The sequence below is a fragment of the Pseudochaenichthys georgianus genome, chromosome 6 (genome assembly GCF_902827115.2).
Source record: "Pseudochaenichthys georgianus chromosome 6, fPseGeo1.2, whole genome shotgun sequence".
In the NCBI taxonomy this organism is placed as follows: domain Eukaryota; kingdom Metazoa; phylum Chordata; class Actinopteri; order Perciformes; family Channichthyidae; genus Pseudochaenichthys; species Pseudochaenichthys georgianus.
In genome coordinates, this window is record NC_047508.1 from 31,353,615 (window position 1) to 31,378,050 (window position 24,436).

The 24,436-nt window shown below is 40.7% G+C and overlaps 2 protein-coding genes across 2 annotated transcripts; one reads left to right on the plus strand and one right to left on the minus strand.

Moving 5' to 3' along the window:
• Positions 1-2,761: 2,761 nt before the first annotated feature.
• fancf (FA complementation group F) lies at positions 2,762-19,014 on the minus strand. Its single transcript, XM_034084661.2, has 3 exons — positions 18,657-19,014; positions 4,250-4,348; positions 2,762-3,968 (listed from the first exon to the last, which is right to left on the minus strand). Exon 3 carries the CDS (start codon positions 3,912-3,914, stop codon positions 2,880-2,882), a length of 1,035 nt encoding a protein of 344 aa, XP_033940552.1. The 5' UTR covers positions 3,915-3,968; positions 4,250-4,348; positions 18,657-19,014; the 3' UTR covers positions 2,762-2,879.
• On the plus strand, positions 4,632-24,434 carry LOC117447773 (growth arrest-specific protein 2). Its single transcript, XM_034084662.2, has 8 exons — positions 4,632-5,040; positions 8,834-8,995; positions 11,179-11,306; positions 15,263-15,407; positions 16,573-16,636; positions 16,730-16,940; positions 17,027-17,134; positions 23,299-24,434. Exons 2-8 carry the CDS (start codon positions 8,851-8,853, stop codon positions 23,506-23,508), a joined length of 1,011 nt encoding a protein of 336 aa, XP_033940553.1. The 5' UTR covers positions 4,632-5,040; positions 8,834-8,850; the 3' UTR covers positions 23,509-24,434.
• The last annotated feature ends 2 nt before the right edge of the window (positions 24,435-24,436 follow it).

Below are 24,436 nucleotides of genomic sequence, written 5' to 3' on the forward strand. Positions count from 1 at the left end.
GGGAAATATTTTGAAGATTAAATTGTCTTTAAATCTCCTACCATTATTTGAGCATTAAACAGCTACAACTTAGATTCACCTTACTGAAAGGGTAGCATCTCATGATTGATCTCATAATGGACACACTGCAGCTCTACTTTCTTTTGTTCTGCCTTGTTTCCCCACATCTCGACCCTCTCCCTCTTTTTACATCCTGTGTAAAAAAACAGTAGTGTTTCTGCAACCACAGCACCAGACTGTCTGATGGGGCAGTTTTTACGGGATGTCCTGAGAGGACGATGTGAACTTCTTTTATCCTCCAGAAGCTGCACCAACATTTCACACAACTCAGTACATTAGTTTCCAATAATGTCCTCAAAGCTACACTGAAAAACCCACCCAAATGAAAGCCTGGATGTCTGGTCCTCGGAGCATGCCTGGTGACGGGGGCCACTGATCATCCTGTAAGTGGGACACAGGTGTGCGGAGGGGCCCTCCTGCCAGACGCGGGGCCGGGCTGGAGCGGATTAGGCACGTGCCGAGGGAGGGCTCTACCCCCCCCCCCCCCCCGCTCCGCCCCTCAGAGGATTCCCTATTCACCACCAGATGGGGGCTGGATGTGAGTTTTAATGAATGCCATCCTTCACGCCCCTCAGCACGTCTCACTGCAGTGTGTTACCCCACGCTGACACACAACAACAATACACTGCAGCAGAGAATCAGAAACAAGCCGAGGAGAAGACAAGAGAGCAGGAAGTACTGTACGTTTCATTTCTAATTACACACTTAAAGAAAGTGGTTTTATGAAAGACAGAAAGGCATAATGGCCCTACATTATTAAACGTACTGAGGTCTAGTTGAACTAATATAATAGATGCTACAAGCCAATGTCACACATTTAAAGTGGGCTGGTGGTTATTATGGGGCGGTGCGGCCCTCCTGTTGTTTGAAGTGATACAATAAGACAACCCTGTCATTTCCACCTTGCAGGTTAACAGCAGAGGGCAATTTGTTCACATTTATGGGAGAAAAACTGATAGGTAAATTGCTGGTTTAGAGGGGTGGTCTATTACTTAACGCCGCCCTATTTTAAATGGAAAAAAAACACCTCTTTGGAAATAATTATTTGGCATAAGAACATCAACGATAAAATGCTTTCCTTTTTTAGTATCTTACGATAGACATGTTTTTTATCCTATAAATAATAGGTTAAACGTTTTTTCTTTTAGTATAGATAGATACAGGCATAGGACTTATTTATAGGATTGTAATTTGCAGTCTGACTAACACATCTGAATCATCATCACGGCTGCTCACTCGCTCTGCCAGTTATGTGTGAGGCTGTGATGAAGAGTGTGAAACACAACATCTAAAAATGAAGAGAATCTGTAAGGGTGAACGATAATGTGCATCTCGGTAAAATAAAGGATCAAAATTCTCAATGTAAACTCAAAATAAAAGCCTCAATTATCTCCTTTATTTCCCCACATTCTTAAATACCAGACTTGTGTAAAAGCTGATCAAACATAATGAAAATCGAAATTGCACAAATGTTCATATATTTCTATCCTCGGAGCAGACGAGATCCCTTTAATCATTCTTGGTCCCCATCCAGCCTGATGCATATGTTCTTCATTGGTTGGAAATAAATTGGTTGTGTACATGCTGCCCCTTACTCAGTGACCCTTGTCTGTCTGAACGCGAATTGCTTTCATGGCGTGTTAAACGAGCCGTGGTGGTGTTGGTGTTTCCTCCTCGCGGCGGCCGGCTCTCTAATCCGCTGTCTGCCACACTTATGTCACACACCGGCTATTGTGCAGATTTGATTGACGACGCCTGATCTGACTAACTGATCCCTCGCCGCAGAGGTGCTCTGACACACCGGCCAGCTCTGAGATGTGTGAATTGGCAGTCAAGTCACATGACTAGCATTCAGCAAATCAACATTTTAGATTCAGAGGGAGGCATCTTTGGGGCGAAGAGGCAATATCGACAGGCTGTCTGTGTGAAAATGAAAATGAATTGAGGTGTCAGAAAAGGTCAATTGGATTCCACCATGGCTGTTGCTTTCTTTGCTTTTTGCAAAATGTTGATCTTCTCTTGTCTAGTTTCCCCTATTACATCAACAGAATGATTTTAAAACAGCACATCCAAAGTATAATTTGGTACTAATGTGGGATTTATGATGATCTTGAGGAGCTTTAAATCTCCAGAGGCCAATTTATAAAGTGTCAACTATTCACTGCCTGACATTTACTTTCCGTTTAATTCAGTCAGATCACATGCTGCAGTGAATAAAAGACAGCATGTGATGCTACCACCTGTCCAGGTAGTGTAAGCTGTACATTTAAAAACAAATATTTTCATAATTTAAAGTAATAATATTTATAGTTGTAAATAAATAGTGTTATTGATGTTGATATAAATCAAACATGTTCCAATACTCAGCACGTGTCTATGATGTGTGATAGTTGCATAGAATTATTTCATGATCATGATTGAAGAATTGTATTGAAAAGAAACTTCTGTGAATGAATTTCAGTTTGTTTTGAGTTTAGTTTTTGTATGCACTGGGAAGACTGTCGGTATGAATGCACACATGAATACTGAGTGTCTGTATTAATGTCTAAACCCAAGAACAAGTGCCTTACTTAACTTAAACATTACGTTGAATTGGCCACATTATAATAGAAACTGTCTGATCAAAAGTAAAGAAGAGTGTGAACATTTGATGCCAGGGTATGGTCATTCCTGGCTTTCAATAATCCACACTAAAGACACATTGCGTTTGGTATCAAAAGATTTTGAGGTTTAATTCCCAGCTGCATTCAACCATTGCATCCAGATACAAACAGATAATACATGTAGCTCCACCTTGGCTTCAGCTCTGAGACTGACTGTCACTTGTTTATTGCTGACAGAAGGTCTCCCCACACACTAAGACCTCTTACATCAAAGTCCCCGTCAGAAATGTTCAAAACATTTAGCTCTTTCTCCACATCCTCTCTGAGAGAGGGACAGGCCGCAAACAAGGCCAGGAAATGCTCCGTAAGTCTCTGGAAGGATACGGTCCGGTTTGTGTTTGCTTGAACCCATTCACCCTCACTCATGCTGTACTCCATACTAGAGGCCCACTTTTTTAGCACATCACAGTATGCATCTCTACATTTCAGGTGTCTTTTTGCCAAGTCTATAATGAGTGTAGTAGGCAGTGCAGAACACATTTGCTGCAGCACATTTTGTTCTTTCTGCAGCCAGTCTAAGAGACAATCCTGTGAAGCAGTTTGTGCAGCAGCAGCAGCAGAGTTGTTCCTTGTCAGCAGAGCAGCGGCGATGACCAGACAGAAATGTCCCGATGCTCCTTCACCCTCCTGCAGGAAAGAGTTTACAATGTGCTCTGTCCGGCAGGCCTCACCGCCTCCACTCAGCAGATCCTCCAGCCTCTCCATCAGCACGGCCCCCTGCACCTCAACATCAGCACCTGACAAGTCTGTGAGAGGACTCAGGACTTTACAAGCAGATTTGCATTGAATGATGTGGCTACAGAAGCCAGTTACATCCAGGTAGTCACTCTGCTGATTGTTTACAGGACTCGCAGTGTCAAAGAGTATCTTCATGATGGAGATGGGCAGGTCAGGATTTTTCAGCAGCCCTATCAGCAACAGGTGCTGACACTGGAAGAGGTCTGAGAAACAGATGTCAGTGTATCCAGGAAAGACAGCTCGCAAACTTTCATTTGTGAGTTCTAGCTGCTTCCCCATCACCCTATTTATTGTGGTGTTATTGTGAAACCTGGAGAATAGGTGTTCGCAGTAGCGGGCCCAGTGAAAGGCTCTGGACAGGGTTTGTTTATCCCACTGCTCCACCACGCTGCTCCGCGCCGCCACGGCCAGCAGCTCCGCAGTGCTGGACAGGTTTTTGAGCACCGCCTCCATGTGGCGCTCTCCCCGTTCACTATCCAGCCTCTGAGAGCCGATGGAGGTCGCTCACTGTGGAGGAGAGACAACTTATCCAGCTAAACATCCACCTGATTGTCATCTTCCCCCGAAATACCTGCTAAACGTTGTTTATATTAGCTAGTGGGTTAGCAACAGGTTAGCTAACTGACATTCGAATTATAGAAGTCAAGGACTTCCGGCAAAACGTTTCAAAACAAAGCCCTTTCTAACGATTGTTGCTGAGGTAATATCTAGCGTTATACATAAAAGACAGTATGGCATAGTAGAAGAGGGGTATTTAGTAGCTATAAACATAGTTGTTGTTTACTCACTTTTCTTTTCATTTTCTCACGTCCCTCTTGTGCAGCTCTCACCACTGCGCATGCGTGAGTGACTGCTAGATTTTGGTTTTTCCCTTCAAAATAAAAGCCCTGACAAAAAAAATTAATCAGCAGCATTTCGATTTGATCATTTCGTTTTTAATGTTTATTTTCCAGTTATGCAGTATTTATTTAAAACATTATTTCTATATTGTAGTTGATATCATTGAAACATCTAACTTAGCTAAGAAAACATTTGTTTAAATAACAGCAATTCAGAATGTATTTCTTGTGGCTACTTCATGATTTGTGTCACAAGTTCACAACTGTAAAACGGTATCAATTAAAATAAGTTGTAGATTTAAAAAAGTCAGGGTCTTTCCTGTGGCTTAAATCGCATGTGCATACAACAAATAGATAATCCATTAACTCAAAAATATTGAAGGATTTAATTTTCGGGCTGATCTGCCGAATTCTTTCTAAAAATGTCATATTGAACAACATTAAAGCGAAAAGACAAGCGAGGCTGCAGCAGGATCAAACTTCCCTCTCATCATCATCATCATCATCATCAGCAGCAGCAGCAGCAGAGTGTGTGAGTGTGCATGTGTGTGTGCAGTCAGATCCTTGTGCAAATGCGCAGCGAAAAAGACCTCCCCGGTCTGCATTGGTTCATTGTTTTGGAGTCTAACCTGTGGGTCGGTGCACCGCGGTGAAAAGCATGAAAACTGGGATCCAGCAGCTCCAAGGACGTGTGAGAGGAAGGTGTGCACCATCGAGCTAAACCCTCTGGGTGAGCACAGGTAAGGAGCATTTTTAAAGTCTCTATATTGTCGATGAAATAAAGTTTCAACTTTTGAATGTCTTCATGCATATTCAGGTTTGAGTTTGTACCTTGTACTTGTTCTTCTGACCAGAGGGATGTGAGCTTTGCAGATAAATGTCATATTCTGATTAAAAGTTAAGTCTTACTTCTTGACTGTTTACTCTTTTATTCTTGTATTTTTATATTTCTTTCAAAGCAATTCAAGGCACTTTATTACAGAATCTGACATATTTTCTTCAGTTGCAGCTCAGATTAATTTCTTTGGTTTTTAATTAGTGGGTGCTCTGCTGGATTTCAGTCATAACTCATCAGGCGTTGCCCCCATGATCCTATTTTCAGATAATTGAAGTGTCTGTTGTGGCTGTTTCTATTTGTGACAGATGTAAAGGAGGAGACATCTTTAAAATCGTAAAGCAGTTGTAAATGAAATGTCCTGCCAAGGGTTTTACAGTAACGGGACAATGCAGGCCATGACTAATTTATTGCACTAACTTCAGACATTGCAGAATGAAAGATCTGTATGGTGCAGGATAAGTGTAGACATGTTTTCAGTCTGAAATACAGTTTGTTGATGCTGAATTTTTTTACAACACAGGGTTCTTTTACAACAGCCCTGAGGCACATTTAGAACAATCTGGAACAAATCATTAAGTATCATGGCTTATGGATGTGGAGGATTTATGCAGGAATACACACAAGCACAATCTTATTGGAAATTATGCTCCTGTGCACATACAAGCATTGTTCTTTATGCATGTTATTTTTGTTGAATGCAGAATCATCAGAATATTCTGCTTTTGTTGATATTTTTCGCTAGAGACTTTGAACTTTAATGACCACAGTCAGTAAAGTTCAAAGTCAGACAGTCAAGACAGTCAGACTCCCAACACTAACAGTACTTATCTGCAGTAAGCCTGCTGAGTTTAAATGGACGAATTAGCCTCCGTATCAGTTTACTGTTGTAGAGGAGAAAGGCATAAAGGGCGGTGAGGGTGGAGGACAGAGCAACTCTTGTTTTGTTCTATGTGATTCAGCAGTCGACATCTCCATCCATATGTCTATCCTGGAGCAATCTGCAGCCCACGTGGCCGGTTTACTGCAGTAAGAAAATGTACATATCAGTTTGATCTAATATCTCTGGGCAATAGAGTTGAGTTATTTCTTAGTTTTAATCCTTAGCCTAAATTCTGATTCTGAAAACTAACAATACATAGATGAAGCACTGAGTTTAGCAGATTGTATATGCTACATGAAGCCTACAGTAGCACAGAGATGGTGTTGGCTGTGTTTCTGGCCTGCAGTGGAAAGGTCAGGCTGCAGTGTGGTGAGAGGACCAGGTATGTTTAACAACAGCTGGTTGTTTCTTTTGGACTCTTTCCTGGAACAGAAAAGGGGAATCCTGGGTGATGTTTATTCATAATCCTATTGAGAAGAATATAGCGTTTCAACTAAGATTAAGTTTGGCTATGTGGTTCATTGACAGATGTTTACTCATAACTCCAATAAAACATGTATTTATTATTATTTAGCTTCAGAAGTAGGAGAACATAGAACACCGTTTCCATCCGACAGTGGTGATATGCCTAATGTGCAGAAGGATTGTCACAATCAGATTTCAATTCAAGATTAACATGGCCAAAATAACTCACAATATAGATTTTATTTTATTTTTAACACGGGGAAAATTGTGAGTGTTGTCTTTCTTTTGGCAAATGAATAACATTCACAAGAAGAGCGTAGGGAGGTGGAGAGAGAGTCTGTTACCATAATTGTACAACATGTAACATTCAAAATGACACTACATTACATCGGATAGTGAAAAGGCAGCAAGAAAAACCTCCAAAATCCATAGTGGACATATGCAAAGACAATATTATTATATATGCATTGTTAACATAATATCAATAGTTCATATTCTAAATATCTAATGTATCATCAATACTGGTATCTCAACCCCCCTAAACAGCATATTAAAAGATATTTAAAGAATAACTGAAACATATTTCATATAATATCTTCATTGTGCAAGAAAAAAAAGTATCTTTGATGTTTCCTGTCAAGGACATTATGTTTTTATGGACAGCGGTGAACGTATGAATGGGCCTTGTACTGTGGGACATGAGTCCCAGTGCCCTTGTTCTGTCCGTCAGCCTGCCGTGGACGTGGGAATGTTGCACCTGTGTGTGAGTGCTGAGCTCTGGGGTTTAGTGTGTGTATGCAACGAGGAGCTCTTGTCTTCAGGAAGATAAGACAACCTTGGACGGACATCAAGGTCCTGAGGTCCTGCGTTGCACCACAGTGTGATTCGGGTACAGCCAGCTCCAGAGGGACCTTGAAATGTTACACAGCTTTTTAAGGTCAGATTCCTCACATTGTGTGACACTCCCTCAGTATTCAGAGGACATTTGTAGCTATCACACACTATGAGGTGATTGTTCATGCAGCTATGCTTCCTTCTTTCGATAAACTCCTCTTGTAATTTGCATCAAATATCCTGTTGCTACAGTATTTGTATGATGTTCCTGTGTGTGTCCAAGCTGCCTGACTGGAGGCAACACTGTTGATGCAGCAACTTGATTCCATTGTTAAAATGTGTAGTATGTTTGGCCCACTTATCACACAATTGATAAGGTGGAACAAAAGCATCTTTCAAAACGTCATCCATGTCTTTGTAATGACAGAAGACCATGCTTTTGTGATGCATTACAAACACTGTTTTACAACAACCCAACATTTAAACAATCCATAAAGACTCTTTGCTTATTTATTCATATTTCTGTCTTCTAACTTGTTAAAATGATGTCCACACATACACTCTTCGTGTCAGATCTTACATCTGGTGCCCAGTTGTTTGGTCAGTTACTCACTGCACTAATGGAGTGACACTGGATTGTTATGTGAAAGATTTTCACTTTACAGCTCAGACAAAAAAACCTTGGCACACTGCAGCGAGATATTGGAAAAAGACTGCGAGGAATGTCTCATTTACTCATTGACTTAATTTTGCAGGCAGTGAGAAGCTGTTAAATGTCGCTCTGAATATTGATGTCAAACACAGTCTCTCCATCAAGCTGCAATATAAGGCCTGCTGCTGTTCCTGCTGGATGGGATTGATTTAGTCTCTATGATAGACTGTATCTGTAATATGAAGGAGCTCTTTGTTTGTGTCTGCTGATTGTTGAATAGAAGTCCCACTGTAAGTGTCTCACTGGTATAAAAGTTGCTCTTGTCCAGTGGAGAGGCGGACAGGAACTGTGCTGTCTCATGTTATCAGGTGGATGTAAATCAAACCAGGATTTGGCCAAAAGTACAAAAGCCTCAGATCCCTTTCATTCATTTGATCCTCCTCTATGAAATATTTGGCCACCTGAATGTCAGATGTTGTGGAGAAATTATAATTTAGCTTATTAGTGTAAAACAAACATGTTCAGGTGGTTTTTTTCTCCAACAATGATTCTAACTGTCATCATATCAAGCCTATACCACAACCCTTACAAAAGGGTTTTATAAAGAGTGTATTTGTATGTAGACTATCTGAATTAGATGATCGGTCTTTTGTCAGAAGATATTCCGCAGATATTATTCAATGTATTTTTGGAAGAACTTACTGCACAGTTGCTGTACTGTATTTCACAGATATGACTTACATTGTGTTTCTTATCAAATACAGTAGGCCTGCATATGATATAGACATGTCTTAAGTTTTCTTTGTAAACTAACATTAAGGTAATAAAGGTCTCTTTCTTTGTTCTTTGTCTCTCTTACTTCAGGCTGTCGATAGGGAACCATGTGCAGCACCCTGAGCCCCAAACATCCCGGGGGCCCCGGCCTCACAGACATGCAGCAGTACCAGCAGTGGCTCGCCAGTCGACATGAAGCCAGCCTGCTGCCCATGAAGGAAGACCTGGCCCTGTGGCTCACTCATATTCTCGGTAGGGAAACACAGTGTCAGTCCAATTAGCATTAAATCACTGACTTACATTGAAAAAGTGGGCCTATAGACCCTGTTGAAATGTGTATTTTCATTTGTTGGTATGCATAAGAAGGATATGTAGCAATACACATGATTTTCCCTCTATTATTCAGGTTATATTTTGCTAAGTTTGTAAGCAAATACCAGGTGCTATTGCTGAGTCATTCAAATCACTGTTCTAGAAATAGCTCGGCATTTCCTCATCTTGCACATAAGTTAAACAGGTATTTCTGATGCAAACAGCTCTGCAAGGGACTGAAATCCATCTGAACCTCATTACAAACAACTTTAAAGTGCAATGTGTGAACCAGGTTCCATGTCCACACACTCCCTCATAGATTGTCCTTAATTGAATAATGGCCCTCATTAGGAGTTCTTGAATAATGCTCAGCCCTGGTGGAGAATAGGCAACAGAGGGAACATCAGCAGCTTTGTGCAAGGTTGCTATTGCATAATAAATCACCCTGTGAAGTGTACTTCTTCAACAGTGCAGTCACAAAACAAATGCCAAGGCACTCTGAGGATCTGATTTAAATTTCATTACTGAATTTAATTGGGTGTGTGCAGTCCGTTAAGTTTCAGGTTAACATCTGTTGGACTCATTGTGGTTTATTATTTGAGCATCATAAAAAATAGTTTATTTGGTAACTAAAGTCAGTTATCAATAGTTAAAGGACAAACTTAAAGACCTTCTTCATGAGATCCTCTAAAAGATGCTAATTTGCCGGCTCATGTGGCAACAGTGTCCTCACAAAAATGTACTCGTTAGCAAAAACAAAGTCTTGCATTCCTTCCTCCGAGTGTAAGAATTCATCAATTGTTCGCTGCATTTCTAAGAGGCATCGGAATAAACGCATCTGCATTTTAAGTTTTGTTCGAGTGTATAGAAAGAAGAGAGGCAGTCTGCTGAAGCAACCAATTACTTGAGACTTTTCTTGAACTCAAATTGCAATGAATATAGTTAACATTGATCTAGTGAAAGTGAGAGGTAGTAGCATGGGACCTACTGCAGATTATCATTTCTCAAGGCAACTTGAAGCCAATTCAGTTCCTGAAACTGACTCCTACCAGTGTGTGGAAAACTTAAATCAACTCCAGTATCTCGCGTGTTATCGCTGGCGGCGTGTGTGTTTGCACTGGAACCAGCCGAGCTAGAAACGTCTGGTCCGCTCGGTGAGGAATCACGGACGAAAAAGATGTGCATCCACATGTTTACGCTACATACAGTACATAGTGGACAATCAGTTTGTTGGTTTGACCCATGCCCTGTGTATTCAGCATCGTATAATTCTAAGGAAGATATCATGAAAACTTAGCAGCGTTTGCAGTTTTAGGTGGGAGGAGCGGTGCGTAGTAATGCACTGATTGAGTGGGAGCGGGATGCGTGGTCATAATGAAGAGTCATGTTGTTGTGATGGGAGCCTGAAGGAACAGAGCAATGTATAGGAGTAAGTAGAGTTGATATGTTTCCCTCTTGAATAGACTCTCCTCATACAGCGAGGAGCAAGTTAGAGTTTGAGCATATAAAACGGGCGCTCACTGAGTATTTCTCAAGATTTGAATCTCTCTTTTCTTGGCTCAATTACAACATTTGGAACTCATTAAATGTCGAACCCCCTAGACCCCTCCTCCTATAAGAAAAAGGGAATAAAAAAAAAAATCTCGGGTTTCTTTCCACAGACACCCCCCTGCCACCACCTCCCATTTCACAATGATCTAACTATGAAGGAATGGTCCTCTGGAAGTCAGTCAACTGGACACCACATGTTGATCACCAATCTATCTCTGCAACTGTGTAGGATAATGATGAATAATGCGTACAATCAGATGCCCCCTTTTCATGTGATCTTGTCGTTGCATCCCCCGCAGTGTACTACCAGAAAATCCCCCACAGATTCCCCTAAATCAAGTTGTAATATGTGAACATTTGGCTTCTGCAGAGATGCCTAAACCCAGCAGCACAAGCCAAGCTTAATAAGCCAAGCGGTTTCTGAGAGTCAATAACATTGAATCAGCTATAACTGCGACTGGACTGGAGAATACATTTTATTTCCTTATGCCGAATGCATATATTTTAAATGAGATTTTTTTTTTTGAATTTATTGCTGAACCCTTTGCTTTCTTTATGTGTCCCCTGGTCAGGTCTGGAAATCACTGCTGAGAGTTTCATGGATCGCTTAGACAATGGCTTCCTGTTGTGCCAGCTGGCTGAGACACTCCAGGAGAAGTTCAGGCAAAATAATGACCTGCCTGCATCTCGCGACAAAAAGGTACCAAGAAACCTGGCGATTATAGAAGTCTGGCATGATATCGGATACAGTAAAAAAAAAAAAAACTATTTGGGAGCAAAATGTTGAAAGTGTTCAATAAATCTACAGCAGATTTATTTTTATCATTTTGACCTACAATCACTATAGGCGCATTCACTCTGGGTACTTTTCCCACAAAGGTTCATGCGAACTTAGTTCATGATCGCGTTCACACCAAAAAGAGCCGGTAGTCAAATTAGTTCATGCGAACCTTTTTACCCCCTCGAAAGTCCCTGCTTGAGAGCAGGGACTTTGGAGCGGCTCTTTTGTGAGAAAAGAGCTATATTTCTGATTGGCTGGGCGGATTGTAAACCACGCCCCGTAAAACTCCCAAAAAGTTTTGTGAAGCCGCCATTTTATTATCCTCGCATTAGCATTATTAGCATTAGCCCAGCGCAGAAACGCAGAGAGACTAACTTATGGCAACACAAAATAAAACATGGGAGCGGTGGAGATGGCTTCCAGGTGTCGGCGTTCTGGCGATTTACTCTGGCGAGTAAAGTCCCCAACTCCGGGGACTTCCGGCCGGGGACTTTGGGCGGCAGTATACGCCGTGAAGTGGTTTGCGGCCTGCCAGTAAACCCAAAGCAGAAGAAGAAGAAGTGACGTCAGCGGCTTCATTTGCCTAATCCTCCCCCAGGGACTTTTTCCGGTGTGAACGCGATCTGTAACTAAAGAGTTCGCATGAACTAAGTTCGCATGAACCTTTGTGGGAAAAGTACCGCAGTGTGAATGCGCCTTATGGTCCTAACTATTTGAACGATCCTTCTTGATTACAAAATAATGAGTTGTTTGTTTAACAAAAACTCAAATCTAAGGTTAATATTAGTTTTGCCCCATAAATTATCCATTGAAACCTGCATAATTTATTGCAACCAGACTGCTTGAAGACAAGAGTATTGACGTTTTATTTACTCTCTCTGAAACAGGGAACAGCTATAGGCCTACCCTGACATCAGGTTTCCCTCAATAAGATCAATACACACTAGAGAGTCCTTCCCATGTGGAAGAAATATACCATTGCTTAAAACTGGTGGAAAGCTTTATATCTGATATCCTTCCTGTACAGATCTTATTTGTTGATTGGTTTTGACAGCGACCTTAAACCCCAACTTTGCAAAGAGCTCCATGCTTTCAGAAAGCACTGCACAAAGGGGGGAATGGGGGCTTGCAGCCTTTTGCATAAAAAAAGGCAAAGGAAAAATAAGGTTGGCAGCGACACATTAACGGATGGGGCCCCACATCCCCAGTGAGAATTGGCAGAACTACGTTAAATGTTCAGTTCTGTGACCCTTGATTGAGGGTTTAATACATTTTATAAGATTAAAGGGTAACCCTGCAAGTTGTAATCAGATATTTTACTGGGTCAGTGCTCAAGAAAACAGAACAATTAGGGTTCAAAAACTCAGATTGTATCAGCCACTTTGAAAGGGTTCCAAGTCTTCAGCTTATTTCTGACAAATCAGACCAAAACATTTAAATATTGTTCGTTTTCAGCATTTATTGCGTTGACCTTCTTGAAATGTATTTGACTTCAAAGCCTTCAAATAGTTTGAAGTTTGGCTTGATAAGAGTTTAAGATATTCATACTGACTTACACATTGAACATGAGGTCTGCTCAGTGGGGTCATATGTTTCCGACATGATTAGTTCCTGTTGAGAGGAAAGGAAGCAAAAGACTCTTTTGTTGGCTCTTTGTTGATGTTTGAACTGAGGCATTACTGTGCTCCCTGATGCTACTGATGACGGTGAGTCTCCTGATCTCAGTGTGAGTGTAGAAGCACAGATGTGAGGAAATGCTTGAGGTCAGTGACCGTGGGACGGCAGATGATCCACTGAAATAGAGGGGCCTATTGATCGTGGAGGCCAACAGCGAGAGTCCTGGGGAAAATAAAACAGGAGAGAGTGGTCTACACTGACCTGCGACTCATGCTAAACAATCAAACAAAGTTGCATTATGATGATTAATAGTTTGTCCTTACAGCTACCATTAAGCACTTTCAGTTTAATGTGCCTTTAAAAGATTAACCAGGTTCACCATGCCTGATGTCATTTAAGGTTTAAGATTCATATCAAACAATTGTTGCTTTTTCAGCTTCTCATTCTTTATTAGGCTACTGTTGTTTACTGTTATGTTTTACTACTTTAAAGAGAACTCACATCTGTTTTAAAGCTCATTATAAGTTGTGTATGTGGAGAGGGACTAAGTGATTCCAGCAGAGAGAAACAATAAATCCCTTTGTACATGCTGTCTCTTGCACATCTTCCCACATGTACATCAATCAATATCAGATGACTGGAGATTATATTTATTTCTTGTCAACTCCTGTCATGTGACACAACCTAAATTATTGTTATAATTGATGACCATACATACAACATTTTGAGATAAAGTATCATTTTAGGATATACGCCTATTTGCTTCTTGCTGAGAATTACATGAGAAGATTTAAACCACTTCAGCATCTGTTCATTAAATGTTAAGCTAAAGTGTACGGCCGGTTAGTTTAACTTAAATAGCTAGCTTGTCAATGTCCAAAGTGGCAAATCTGCCTACCGTCACTGCTAAAGTGAACTAAAAGGGGTTTGGTGTCGATTATTTCTTGGCAGGCAACCAGCCGAGACTCCACAAAGTTACTGCGCTGGAAATAGTTTGCACAAAACCCCCAAAGATTTAGAGATGCTGGTAGATGGATATTATTAACCGATGCCAGGCTAGCCATTTCATTCAGTTTCAAGTCTTTATGCTCAGCTAAGCTATCTGGCTGCTTAAAGATGGGCTATGGTATAATCTCCACTAACTCTCAGCAAAAAGCAAACAACAGCATTAAAGCATTATAAAACGTCAAACTATTCCATTAAAGTGTTCAACAATTGTAAAAGTTATAACTTTTTCTGATTGAAAGGAAATTATGGGATTTCTAGGCATTGTACTAAGCATTCATTCCCAACCATTTAAACATAATGTCTTCTATAAGTACTGTGCCTTCTGTGCAATTATTAGATAGGTAAAGATGCACATAATTCAGCAAACCGCCACAGAAACAACAACGTGGCATTTTGATTGTTAGATCAAACTAAACTGGCAATGTGGTCGACATTATTCCTCCAGGAATGCAAAGTAATTCAACAACAGAAAGGATCCCAGAAAAAGTCAAAAGGAGAGCCTGGAAAGAAAAGAAAAATACCCACAAAAGCCTACATACTTCCAGCATGAGCTCATTGCACCTTTCTCATAGCACCGACGCACATATCCTGTATAAAACCACAGCGAGGCGCATAAATCTCCCCGAACAGACCGTGTGGGGGCTGAAACCCATAAGCTTGTCATTTGATCCCAAATCATAGAAGGCCTGGTGAAGTAGCTCCACTTTTCTAACACGCCATCTCCCATATTGATCTGTATAAGGTCCTTGATCTGGAGCCGAAAGCAGCAGATGGAGAATAAATCAGTGTAGATAGGAAGTATGTGGCTCTATTCTTTGATGGAAACTCAGGGGGTTGGGTTGGGCAAGTCATAAGGGCAGACCTTTGTTTTTTCCAATGTCAAACAAAAAGTAAAAGTTCATTTGTAGCTTATTTGTCAATGAATATTTCTTCTGCTGAGGTTAATTAGCATGACTTGCATTTATATAGCGCTTTTCTTTCAAAGTGCCTTTACTTTCTATGCCATTTACCTATTCAAACACACATTCATACACTAATGGCAGGCCATAACTGCCCATTATCCAATGTAAAGCTCATTTATTCACATTCGCACAACGATACGGGTGCAATTTGTGGTTCATTATCATACCCAAGGATACTTCAGGGACCAGGGATGGAAACCACCAATCTACTGATTACTGGAGCTCTACCTCCTTAACGGCGCTCGTACATGAAGTACTTGGAGTCTTCTAACCCTTCTATGTCTCCAGCATAGTATTCCATCTCGGAGGATACCTTGTCGGCAGAGCGCTCCGTCTGGTTCCTTCTTTGCACGGGACAACACGGCCAACTTCCTGTCCTGGTGTCGTAAGGTTGGAGTTGGAGAAACATGTCTGTTTGAATCGGAGGATTTAGGTAAGTTTACTATTTTTCTGCCATAAACATCATAACACTATGAAATCTGAATGTTAGATAAAAAAGTGCAGTCTATAAACACCACACAATTCGCCTCACTGGCACTACCAGGGCATTGGAATCAAATGTCTTTCTCCTGTGAATGGCGTGATTGTCCAGGTAGAGTATCACGCAGGTTGGACTGAATCACAGATCTTGCTTTTGACATATAAACAAAGCTCACAAGAGCAGCAGTCTGTTGGGAGCATCTCTACCATGGAAACAAGGATGTGTGCATCTTGAATACTCCTGCACCAATCCTCAGGAGTAAACCAAAGGAAGCACAGTCAGAAGGGTGTGAGTTGGAGAGAAAGTAGGCCAACACTATGCAAATGTTTTCTTCAGCCCAGTTCTGCTCTCTTCCTCATTCACACACTCTGTTATCAATGTCCCTTCTCTCTATTGCAAGGATTTTTTGAGTGTTATGTCACTGAAATGTGCTCTCTGTTAAGAAATGCCTGGACTGAAATGTTTCCCTTATGATCAGAAGGACAGCATGCAGCCTTGCAAGTAACTGAAATACCGAGAATATTCCTACATTCCTGTGATGTCTGACTAATGGCTGCTACGCCATCGCTATGCAATTTCAACTATGCAAATCATTGCTGAAAGCCAAGTCACTCACACACATTAGTTCATCAACACTGCAACTTCACACGTAGTGAATTGTGATATAAAATGTTGTGAAAAGACTTTAGAAAACAGTAACAGCTGTCTTCTTTCTTTCTCTCTTTCTTCTGTTATTTCTCTGGATGGATTTATCAGTTCAGCAGTAGAAGTAACAACACCAGGTTTGCTATCATGCAGTCAATATTTTGTCTGTAAATCACGGTGTGGTGTGTCACATGTATCACACATCTTGTCTCACTGTCTGCTCATATATTTATAGGGATGAGGTGTAAATAAACACCTCGAGCCATAGCTTACACCTCCATTCTGAGCAGCAATCATCTGAGATACACAGAATGGCAGAGGAGAGCTGGATCATTTGAATGCATGAAGTTCATGAGCTCATTTTTATGTGCATTTCACCATCACATAGCTACTCATTCTTACTCATTACCTTTTTCCAGATACCATACAATGTCCATTTGATGTAAAGCTAAAACTTGATCTCTTCCTATAGTTCTTCATAAGCAGCCCCGAGAAGTGTGTCTCTGTCTTCTACAGTTGGGACGGATAGCATCACGGTATGATCATGCTTTTTTTTTTAAATATCCTTACCATCCGTTTCTTATTTCTTCACTTATAGAATGACATGGCTCTTTGTTTCCTTGGTGTAGGTACAACGTGGAGCCCCCTGGCCTCATACAACTGGAGAAAGAGATTGAACAGGAAGAAAAAGCTCCTCCACCACCTCCATCACCTGTATCCCCAGCACCGCCCCTTCCTTCCTCTCCCTCTTTATCTCCCTCCCCGTCTCCTACCCCATCACCGACTCCAACTAAAGTCACCTCCAGCAAGAAAAGCACAGGGAAGCTGTTGGATGATGCTGTAAGTCAGCCTTAAATACCCTCCGTTTCAACTTATAATACCAGTAGCTACACATCTTTCATTTATTTTATTTTTATGTTTTACAGGTGAGGCATATTTCCAATGATCCCCCCTGCAGATGTCCGAACAAATTCTGTGTAGAGAGACATTCCCAGGGTCGATACCGTGTTGGGGAGAAGATGCTTTTCATCCGGGTGAGTTATTGACAGTACAATTAAAGTAATACTTGTGTTCAAGAGTATTTACAAAAAAAAGATGAACATTGACCTGCCTAATGAGTACTTTAAAGGGGAAAGGAAACACCAATTACAGCTATAATATTCCGGTAGTTTATTCATTTTACAATGGATATTGATCGTAATATTTATTGTATATGATATTACTCGCCAAAAGAAAATTAATTATCCGCCGGCCGGGTGGGGAATTCCGGGACCAGGCCGCCGCCATTAGGGGAGTCCCAAATGGTGAAGTCACTGGCTGGGTCTTCGCTCAGGGTATCCATACCGGAAGTCAACACAACGTAGCAGATATGGCAGCGATGGAGGAATTTTGCAATGAGATGGACGTTTTGAACGATGAATTTGACTATTCGTCGGGAGATGACATTGATGTGGAAGCATCTACAGTTACCAGGCATCCCATGGACTATGCTTATGAACCGATTCGGTCTAATAGAGTGGCATACGATCCGGAATCCGCTGAAAGTACCGAAGGTTCTGAACTCGCTGAGTGGGACCACCAGTTCCAGTACCGACTCGGTCTCAGAAGAAGAAGATGTTGCTCAAAACCCGGGACGAATGGACAACACAGATTGGTGTACATGTAACAATTGTGTGGTGATGCCATCGGAAAATGTCAAATAAATAAATAAAAATAAAAACATACTCTGTTATCCTCTTAGGCCACACGGAACCGAAATTGCGTCATTTGCAGGCAACAACGTCTAAGGAACCTTAATATTTAATAAACTATGAATATTTTATATCCATATAACGGGGAAAAACTAATTTAACTGATCTTTTTCATTTATTTTTTCAAAAAAAACACACAATGCTAACAGTGAGCCTCTGAATTAGCCCCGAGCGAAAAATGCTAACCTATTACTGCACCGAAAATCACTCCTAGCTCCCTTATTACTTATCCTCGCTGCACATCCAACACATTGTTTATGATCGTAAAGACACAGAATCTCACCTCAACACTGAAAGATACAAACTCGCGAGGTTATCAACAAAAACGTACATCAAAACAAGTGGCACTAGGTACTAACATGCGCTAGGCTAACGGCTTACCTTCCTCATTGTCTGGTCTAAACTGGTCTTCAATGGCATTACAACGATAACAACGATAATGTAGTTGATCCATAGGTTAATATCCAATGGGGCTGTGTCTCCTTTGAAATGTTCTGATAATCTATAAGCAATACAACTGCAATTCCGTTATCTGCTGTCCGCTCTGTGCTCCGTGCGCTCTGGGTCCTGCAATACCATCCATTGAACACCTAGTCCAGCAATACTAGCCTTTTTAGGGCTGTTTTCGACAGATGAGCGTGTGTATGCCAGTTTAATTAGTTGAGCTATAGAACACCCCCAATTCTCCATTGTACGTCATAATAGCTACCATTTAGTTTGGACGTGATTGCGTTAATTAATAAGGTCACACTGTGTCAGTAAATACATGTGTGAGCTAGTAATCTGGTAGTGCTGCAATATTTACCTCTCCCTCGGCAGCTGAAGCAACTCGTTTGGTGGCTCGAACTTCACGTTTGTTGACACTGTCATTGTCTTGCGCGGCCGACGTGCTGGGACGGTCGGTGTTCCCGACTGCATACGTTGAGAAATCGAATATTGTGGGAACAGATCCTGGCTTCAAATCCGATGTTTTGTATTGAACCAGGCATCCAGACTGGACCTTGAGCAGCTTCTCATCCTTTAGTGGCAGCCTATGGAAATGTACTTCTTCCTTCTTCGTATAAAATCCATTTGTGCAGCCTGGGGCAATACAATAAACTCCTGACGATGACCGTTTTCTTGTAATGTAAACTACTGGTGCATTGCACGCCATGTTGTTTGTTATTGAGCTTTGGCCCAGGAAGCCCTACCCTCTCAGTGACGTCACTGGGAAAGTCCCGGAGCAATGGAAGCGCCCATGGTCATTAGGTACGTATTTCAAAAACTAAATTCGCGTATCTCGATCGTTTACATTGGAAATAGACTAGATAAATACATTTCCTAATGGGAATATTGTCGCATGGAAAGCTGTTTGAAAAGTGTTTCCATTTCCCTTTAAGTATTTACAATAAAGTTGAAATATTTTAATCAAAATTAAATATTTGAACATCAAATAGCTACTTTTAGTTACTGTAAGTAAAGAGTTTAAATACTTTTTCCTGCTTCATACTGTACTTCATATACTGTTTGATAACTTATTGGTCACCTATGCATCTTTAATTGAAAAATAAAAAACATAGACTTCAAAGTAAATAATAAATGAAAATGCTTGATATCTATCATTGAGTCAAAAGTATACTATTGCCCAATAAAATGCAGTACCTCATGCAAGTGCCCGTGTCTATAAAATGAACAGGGCTGGAGATTTCCTTTTCTCAGTTCACTCCTTGTTTTTTAATGGGTTGCAATATTTATTAAAAGAACAATAGGACAGAGAAAAAGCTCACCAAAATGACACAAGTTCACACTATTGCTCATCAACTTTCCTCCATTCTATTCAGTTTTAAATCAGTTGGTGGTTGATGACAATAAGGTCTCACGCTGCAGTGCCAGCCTCTCTGCGTTCACACAGCATATGGCAGTGTGTTGATACTTGGGGCTTTGCGATGAAAGTAAGCCTTTGTGTCTGGAGAGCCGCCTTCGTGACTTCTCATTTACTGGTAATGGTATGCAGACAATGTCCATCTTCAGCCAAACACAATGTGACTTACCGGCTATAAAAGGGAAAATAACACCCACGTCTTTCCATATGATCCAAAGTTATTACTTGGAAAATATTTTACTGAGCTTTATCACTCAATGCTGGCCGTAGCATTAATTGTATCTTATAATCACAGTGAATCCGTGAGCCCAGGAAATGTAACTTGACTCTCTCTGAGTGGAGGGATAAAGGATGTTGGAGGAGGATAAATGGAGGCTAACACAGATTCAGATTAAAGAGGTAGCATTGGTCCCCTTGGGATCCTGGTTACCTGGCAACCCACAACCAGGATTCACACCTCTAAGAATGTGATTCATGTGGTCGGTATGCTTTGGGTGTGGAGACGTTCAAAACAGAGTTTACTCGTGGATGTCCTCTGCTGTCAGCACATCACACTGCAACTAAGAATGTCAAATCTCGCCCAAATCTCAGTCAGTGTGAGGTTTAGATTAACAATTCTGTTTTTAAATATTAGTTAAGACATGAAGACTCTACTTTCCTGCTTATATAACATGTGATGCTGTATTATTCTGAATAAGTATCAGATTTGTGATTTATGTATCACTTTATGCCCGTCCAAAGACTGAATGCTTCTATCTTCCTTGTGTTGCTGAGCAACCAAGGACAAATGTTGAGAGTGTTGGTCCGACGCAGCCTGCCTATTGTTATGTAGTCCACACTACATTGTGTGGGCTTCTTTGTATAACATGTAGCTTTCCTTTTTTATTTCTTACTTCTGTGTAAACTCAATTTATCTGTGTTTTCTTTTTTATATTTGTATACATTTTCTGTTTGTGTAGCATAGAGTAGGTATACAACTGCATTGTACTGTGCAATCATGCATAATAGAGTTGAACCTTAAACCTTTAAGATCTGTACAACATATGACTTGCTTTATTCGTAGACCATTGATTTGAATGAGAAAAATCTCCCCACAAAAAAGCTTTTAATTGGGGGAAAAGAAGGAAACCTCAGGCAGGCCAGCCGTTTGGATATATGGACATGGGAATAACATTTTCCAAATTGGGTCCTTCGTCCAAGGCTCCAGACTTATTTATTTCACCACGGTCCCACAACCGTCTGAGAAATGATTAACCATCCCAAAGTGTACACCGGCAAAACTTCTAAATGTTTTGCTTTTATTCCGTTATTGTCATCTGAAGTGATTATTTGTATAAAAACACTCAATGTATTCTATTTTTACTTGAATGCTTTCATTAAAATAAATCTATCCGCAGGATTTATTAGTTGCTTTGAGTTAGTGATAAATAAAATAATTCCTTTAGCAGTATCTTTTCAATATTGCTTTAAAAACACTTCCTTCAAACAACTTATGTGTTTCAGCTTGTTGCCTGAAACTAAATGATAGCCTTCACTATAGCATGAATAGAGCTTGAATACATCATAATGTATATCTCAATGGAGCTGCATTAGCTGTTAGTTTGTTATTAAGCTAAGCTAAGGACTTTGCTGCTGGCCAGGGTCATATGTACCCTCTGACCCCCACTGATGGCAACTTTGGCTAGAAGACAGAAGTCACAGTAAAATTACACATGTGTATTACCATGCGTTATAAAGTGTACTCACAGATACATTGTGTGAGATACGTATTTTGATCAGACCAAATAACCTCTATCCCTTTGTCTCTCAGCCAGCAGCCTTCACAGTCAAAATGCTTTAATTAAAATTCCTCCGGTGGCATTACCCTCCAGCTGCTGCTTCCACTGAAAAGGAATACAGTGAGGTCTGTAGACAGCCATGGAGCAAGGACAATAGTGGGAAGCAGCGCCCATAAGGGTCTACTCCACAATTATCTGTACAGGCCTGGGACTGACCTTCTCAGCTCCTGGAACAAATGAGGTGGCTGTAGCCCTAACAAGGGGGCAGAGTAACAATCGCAGGGTTTGTGAGAAGTGCTGTCCGACCTCGGCCCCGGGCCTCTGTCCTTCTCTGGGCTGCTGGTCTCGTCCCAAGGCAGCATGATTGAAACCCTCTGCATGGCACAGGTCCATTAAATCCACAGTCACACAGCCTGAAGGCCTGGTGCTGGTGATTGGAAGCGCTGCCCCACCGGTGCCCTTTTGATTGATTCTTCTGAGAGGCTTATAAATGTTGCATGTTTTGCTGCTGGAGGTGACAATCGCATGAGGTGGTTTTCCCTTTTTATCAAACGATTCAGCTTTCACTCCTACTGATTTTGTTTTAAGGACTAATATAGCATCATTAAAATCTTAATATTGACATGTTACTCCCTATTTTAACAGAGATGGGCCTCGCTAAACAAGCGTGTTTTAGTAGGTGTAATGTCGTGTTAATGAGGCAGGGAGGTGATAACGCTCCATAGTGAGGCGGACATGTTTTATGTGCACAGCCTCTGGGGAATCCGAGTGTCGGAGCATCCAATATATCAGAGCCCTTATTTTCTCCGCTCTCTATTATAACGGCCAACGTTGCCATGGTACCCAACCTTGAGAGTGTGTGGCAGGTGGCAACATTCGAAGTAAATGTTGAACGATGAAGAAACACTGCATGTTAAACGTTGGTTAAGAGTGGATTTGTAAATTGATGATAAACATGTCATTTGTCTGAATGTTTTGTAGCCAAGCTAACCGTGTGTGTGTGTGTGTGTGTGTGTGTGTGTGTGTGTGTGTGTGTGTGTGTGTAAACATCTCAACACCCATTGATTAGACTGCTATGTCATTTCATACAGCTGTTCATGATCCCCAGATGATGAAACCTACTGACTTTAGTGATTCTCTGACTTTTTGATCTACTTTTACCAAAAGGTTCAAACTTTTCAAACTTTTGGGAAAAGCTAATCTATCAGTGAAATAAATAATAAAAGAAAATGTATATGCCCAATACTTCCAATACTACCTGCAAAACAAATGACATGCATGAGCCTCAGCTGTGTTTAAGGCTAATGAGCAAATAATAAAAATTATAAATAATAATAATTTCTCTCCGACAGCATACCACTGTAAAATAAGATGGTAATCATTGTAAAAACTATTCCTATAGCATTAGCTTTTAAAAATGCTTCATTAATGTAGCTGAAACCGGTGCAGGGGCAGGGTGCACGAGACACGAGCATGGAAGTGTTGCTTATTATGTAATTTCACAAATAAAATTGTAAGAGAAATCAATCATTGTGAGTTTGTTAGTCTTCTCAACATGGCTTTGTGCTGGTGAGAGATGGATAGAGCTCCTCTCAGGGGAACAACTGTCCAGTCTGAGGCCCCTAACATCAATCAACAACCTCTGACATCAAGGCTATGCTTAAGTGTTCATTCAGCTTCTGCCTGAGCCTTAATCAGTGAAATGACATTAGCGCTATTGAAGGAAGGGGCTCAGCAACAACCATTTAAAGCTCTCCTTTGACACAGCAACATCAGAAGTGACTCTGTAATCATATTTCTCTCTGCAGATGCTGCACGACAAGCACGTGATGGTGCGTGTTGGTGGAGGCTGGGAGACTTTTGAGAGCTATTTGATGAAACACGATCCGTGCCGCATGCTCCAAATCTCCCGGGTGGAGGGCAAGTCGTCCCCGATCTGCATCAAGTCCCCCAACATCAAGGACCTCTCCCCTGACAGTTACCTGGTGGTGGCCGCCCACTACCGCAGCAAGAAGTGAAGACATGAGACTGAAACTCTTCATTCATAAAAGGAGGGGGACTTCCTGCCATTGTTTACTCTCTTATGGACGTGGCTGTATAACCTGTCCCTGTTATTTTACTTATTATGGCTACAGACACAACTGGTGTGTGTGATAGTAGACAGCAGTTAGACAATTTCCCTGAGCTTAATGTTCACCCCATTTTTTTATTTGCCTTTTGGCTGATATTGTAATTCTTATTGCCTTAACAGTACATTAAATACTCAGACGGATTTAATGGTCCTCGCACAAATTGCAAATTAAACTATATATATATATATGACATTTTAAGAATAGGTGGAAACTTTATAGTCCAAAGAAATGTACTTTACAAACTATTTACATGTCCCATAGAAACCAAACATTGGTCATAAAATGTTATGGCCCTTTTCTTCATGATGTATTTTTGTATTAGGCGTAAACAGAGCTTAGACTGTTTACATGTTGAATGATTCTTCAATGAAATGCATTTTTATACTATTTCCATTTTTTCTTTACTCATTATTCATTATTAGGATTGCTCCTGTTTTATATCATTTATATTGTAAGTGCATGAGCAATCACCCGTTGCACAAGTTGCAACATGTAGCGAAACAGATCCTCATTGATTTAGGATTGATAATAATTATATAGTCTTACTTTGAGGTTTTGCAATTCGTTGTGTATTACTGACCTCTAGAGGTAGTGCAGTCATTTAAACTTGAACATCTCAATTCAGTTTCTTACAATGAATAGATTCACACCTCATCATTCAATGTAATTGTTTGTGACATTTTTACCAGGAAAATGAATATATTTTTGGCATGAGATCACTTGCTATGCAAACAGCTTTGTATGTAAAGAAGATCCAATTTGTTTTAGATCTACATTTTCAATAAATTTGAATCTTCATCATTTGAAATATCTA

Excerpts from the sequence above, each read along its gene's own strand:
- fancf (XM_034084661.2), bottom strand. The coding sequence starts at position 3,914 with ATGGAGGCGGTGCTCAAAAACCTGTCCAGCACTGCGGAGCTGCTGGCC.
- LOC117447773 (XM_034084662.2), top strand. The coding sequence starts at position 8,851 with ATGTGCAGCACCCTGAGCCCCAAACATCCCGGGGGCCCCGGCCTCACA. Across the intron at positions 8,996-11,178 it reads GTGGCTCACTCATATTCTCG|GTCTGGAAATCACTGCTGAG; the intron begins GTAGGGAAACAC and ends TCCCCTGGTCAG. Across the intron at positions 17,135-23,298 it reads AGAAGATGCTTTTCATCCGG|ATGCTGCACGACAAGCACGT; the intron begins GTGAGTTATTGA and ends TTCTCTCTGCAG.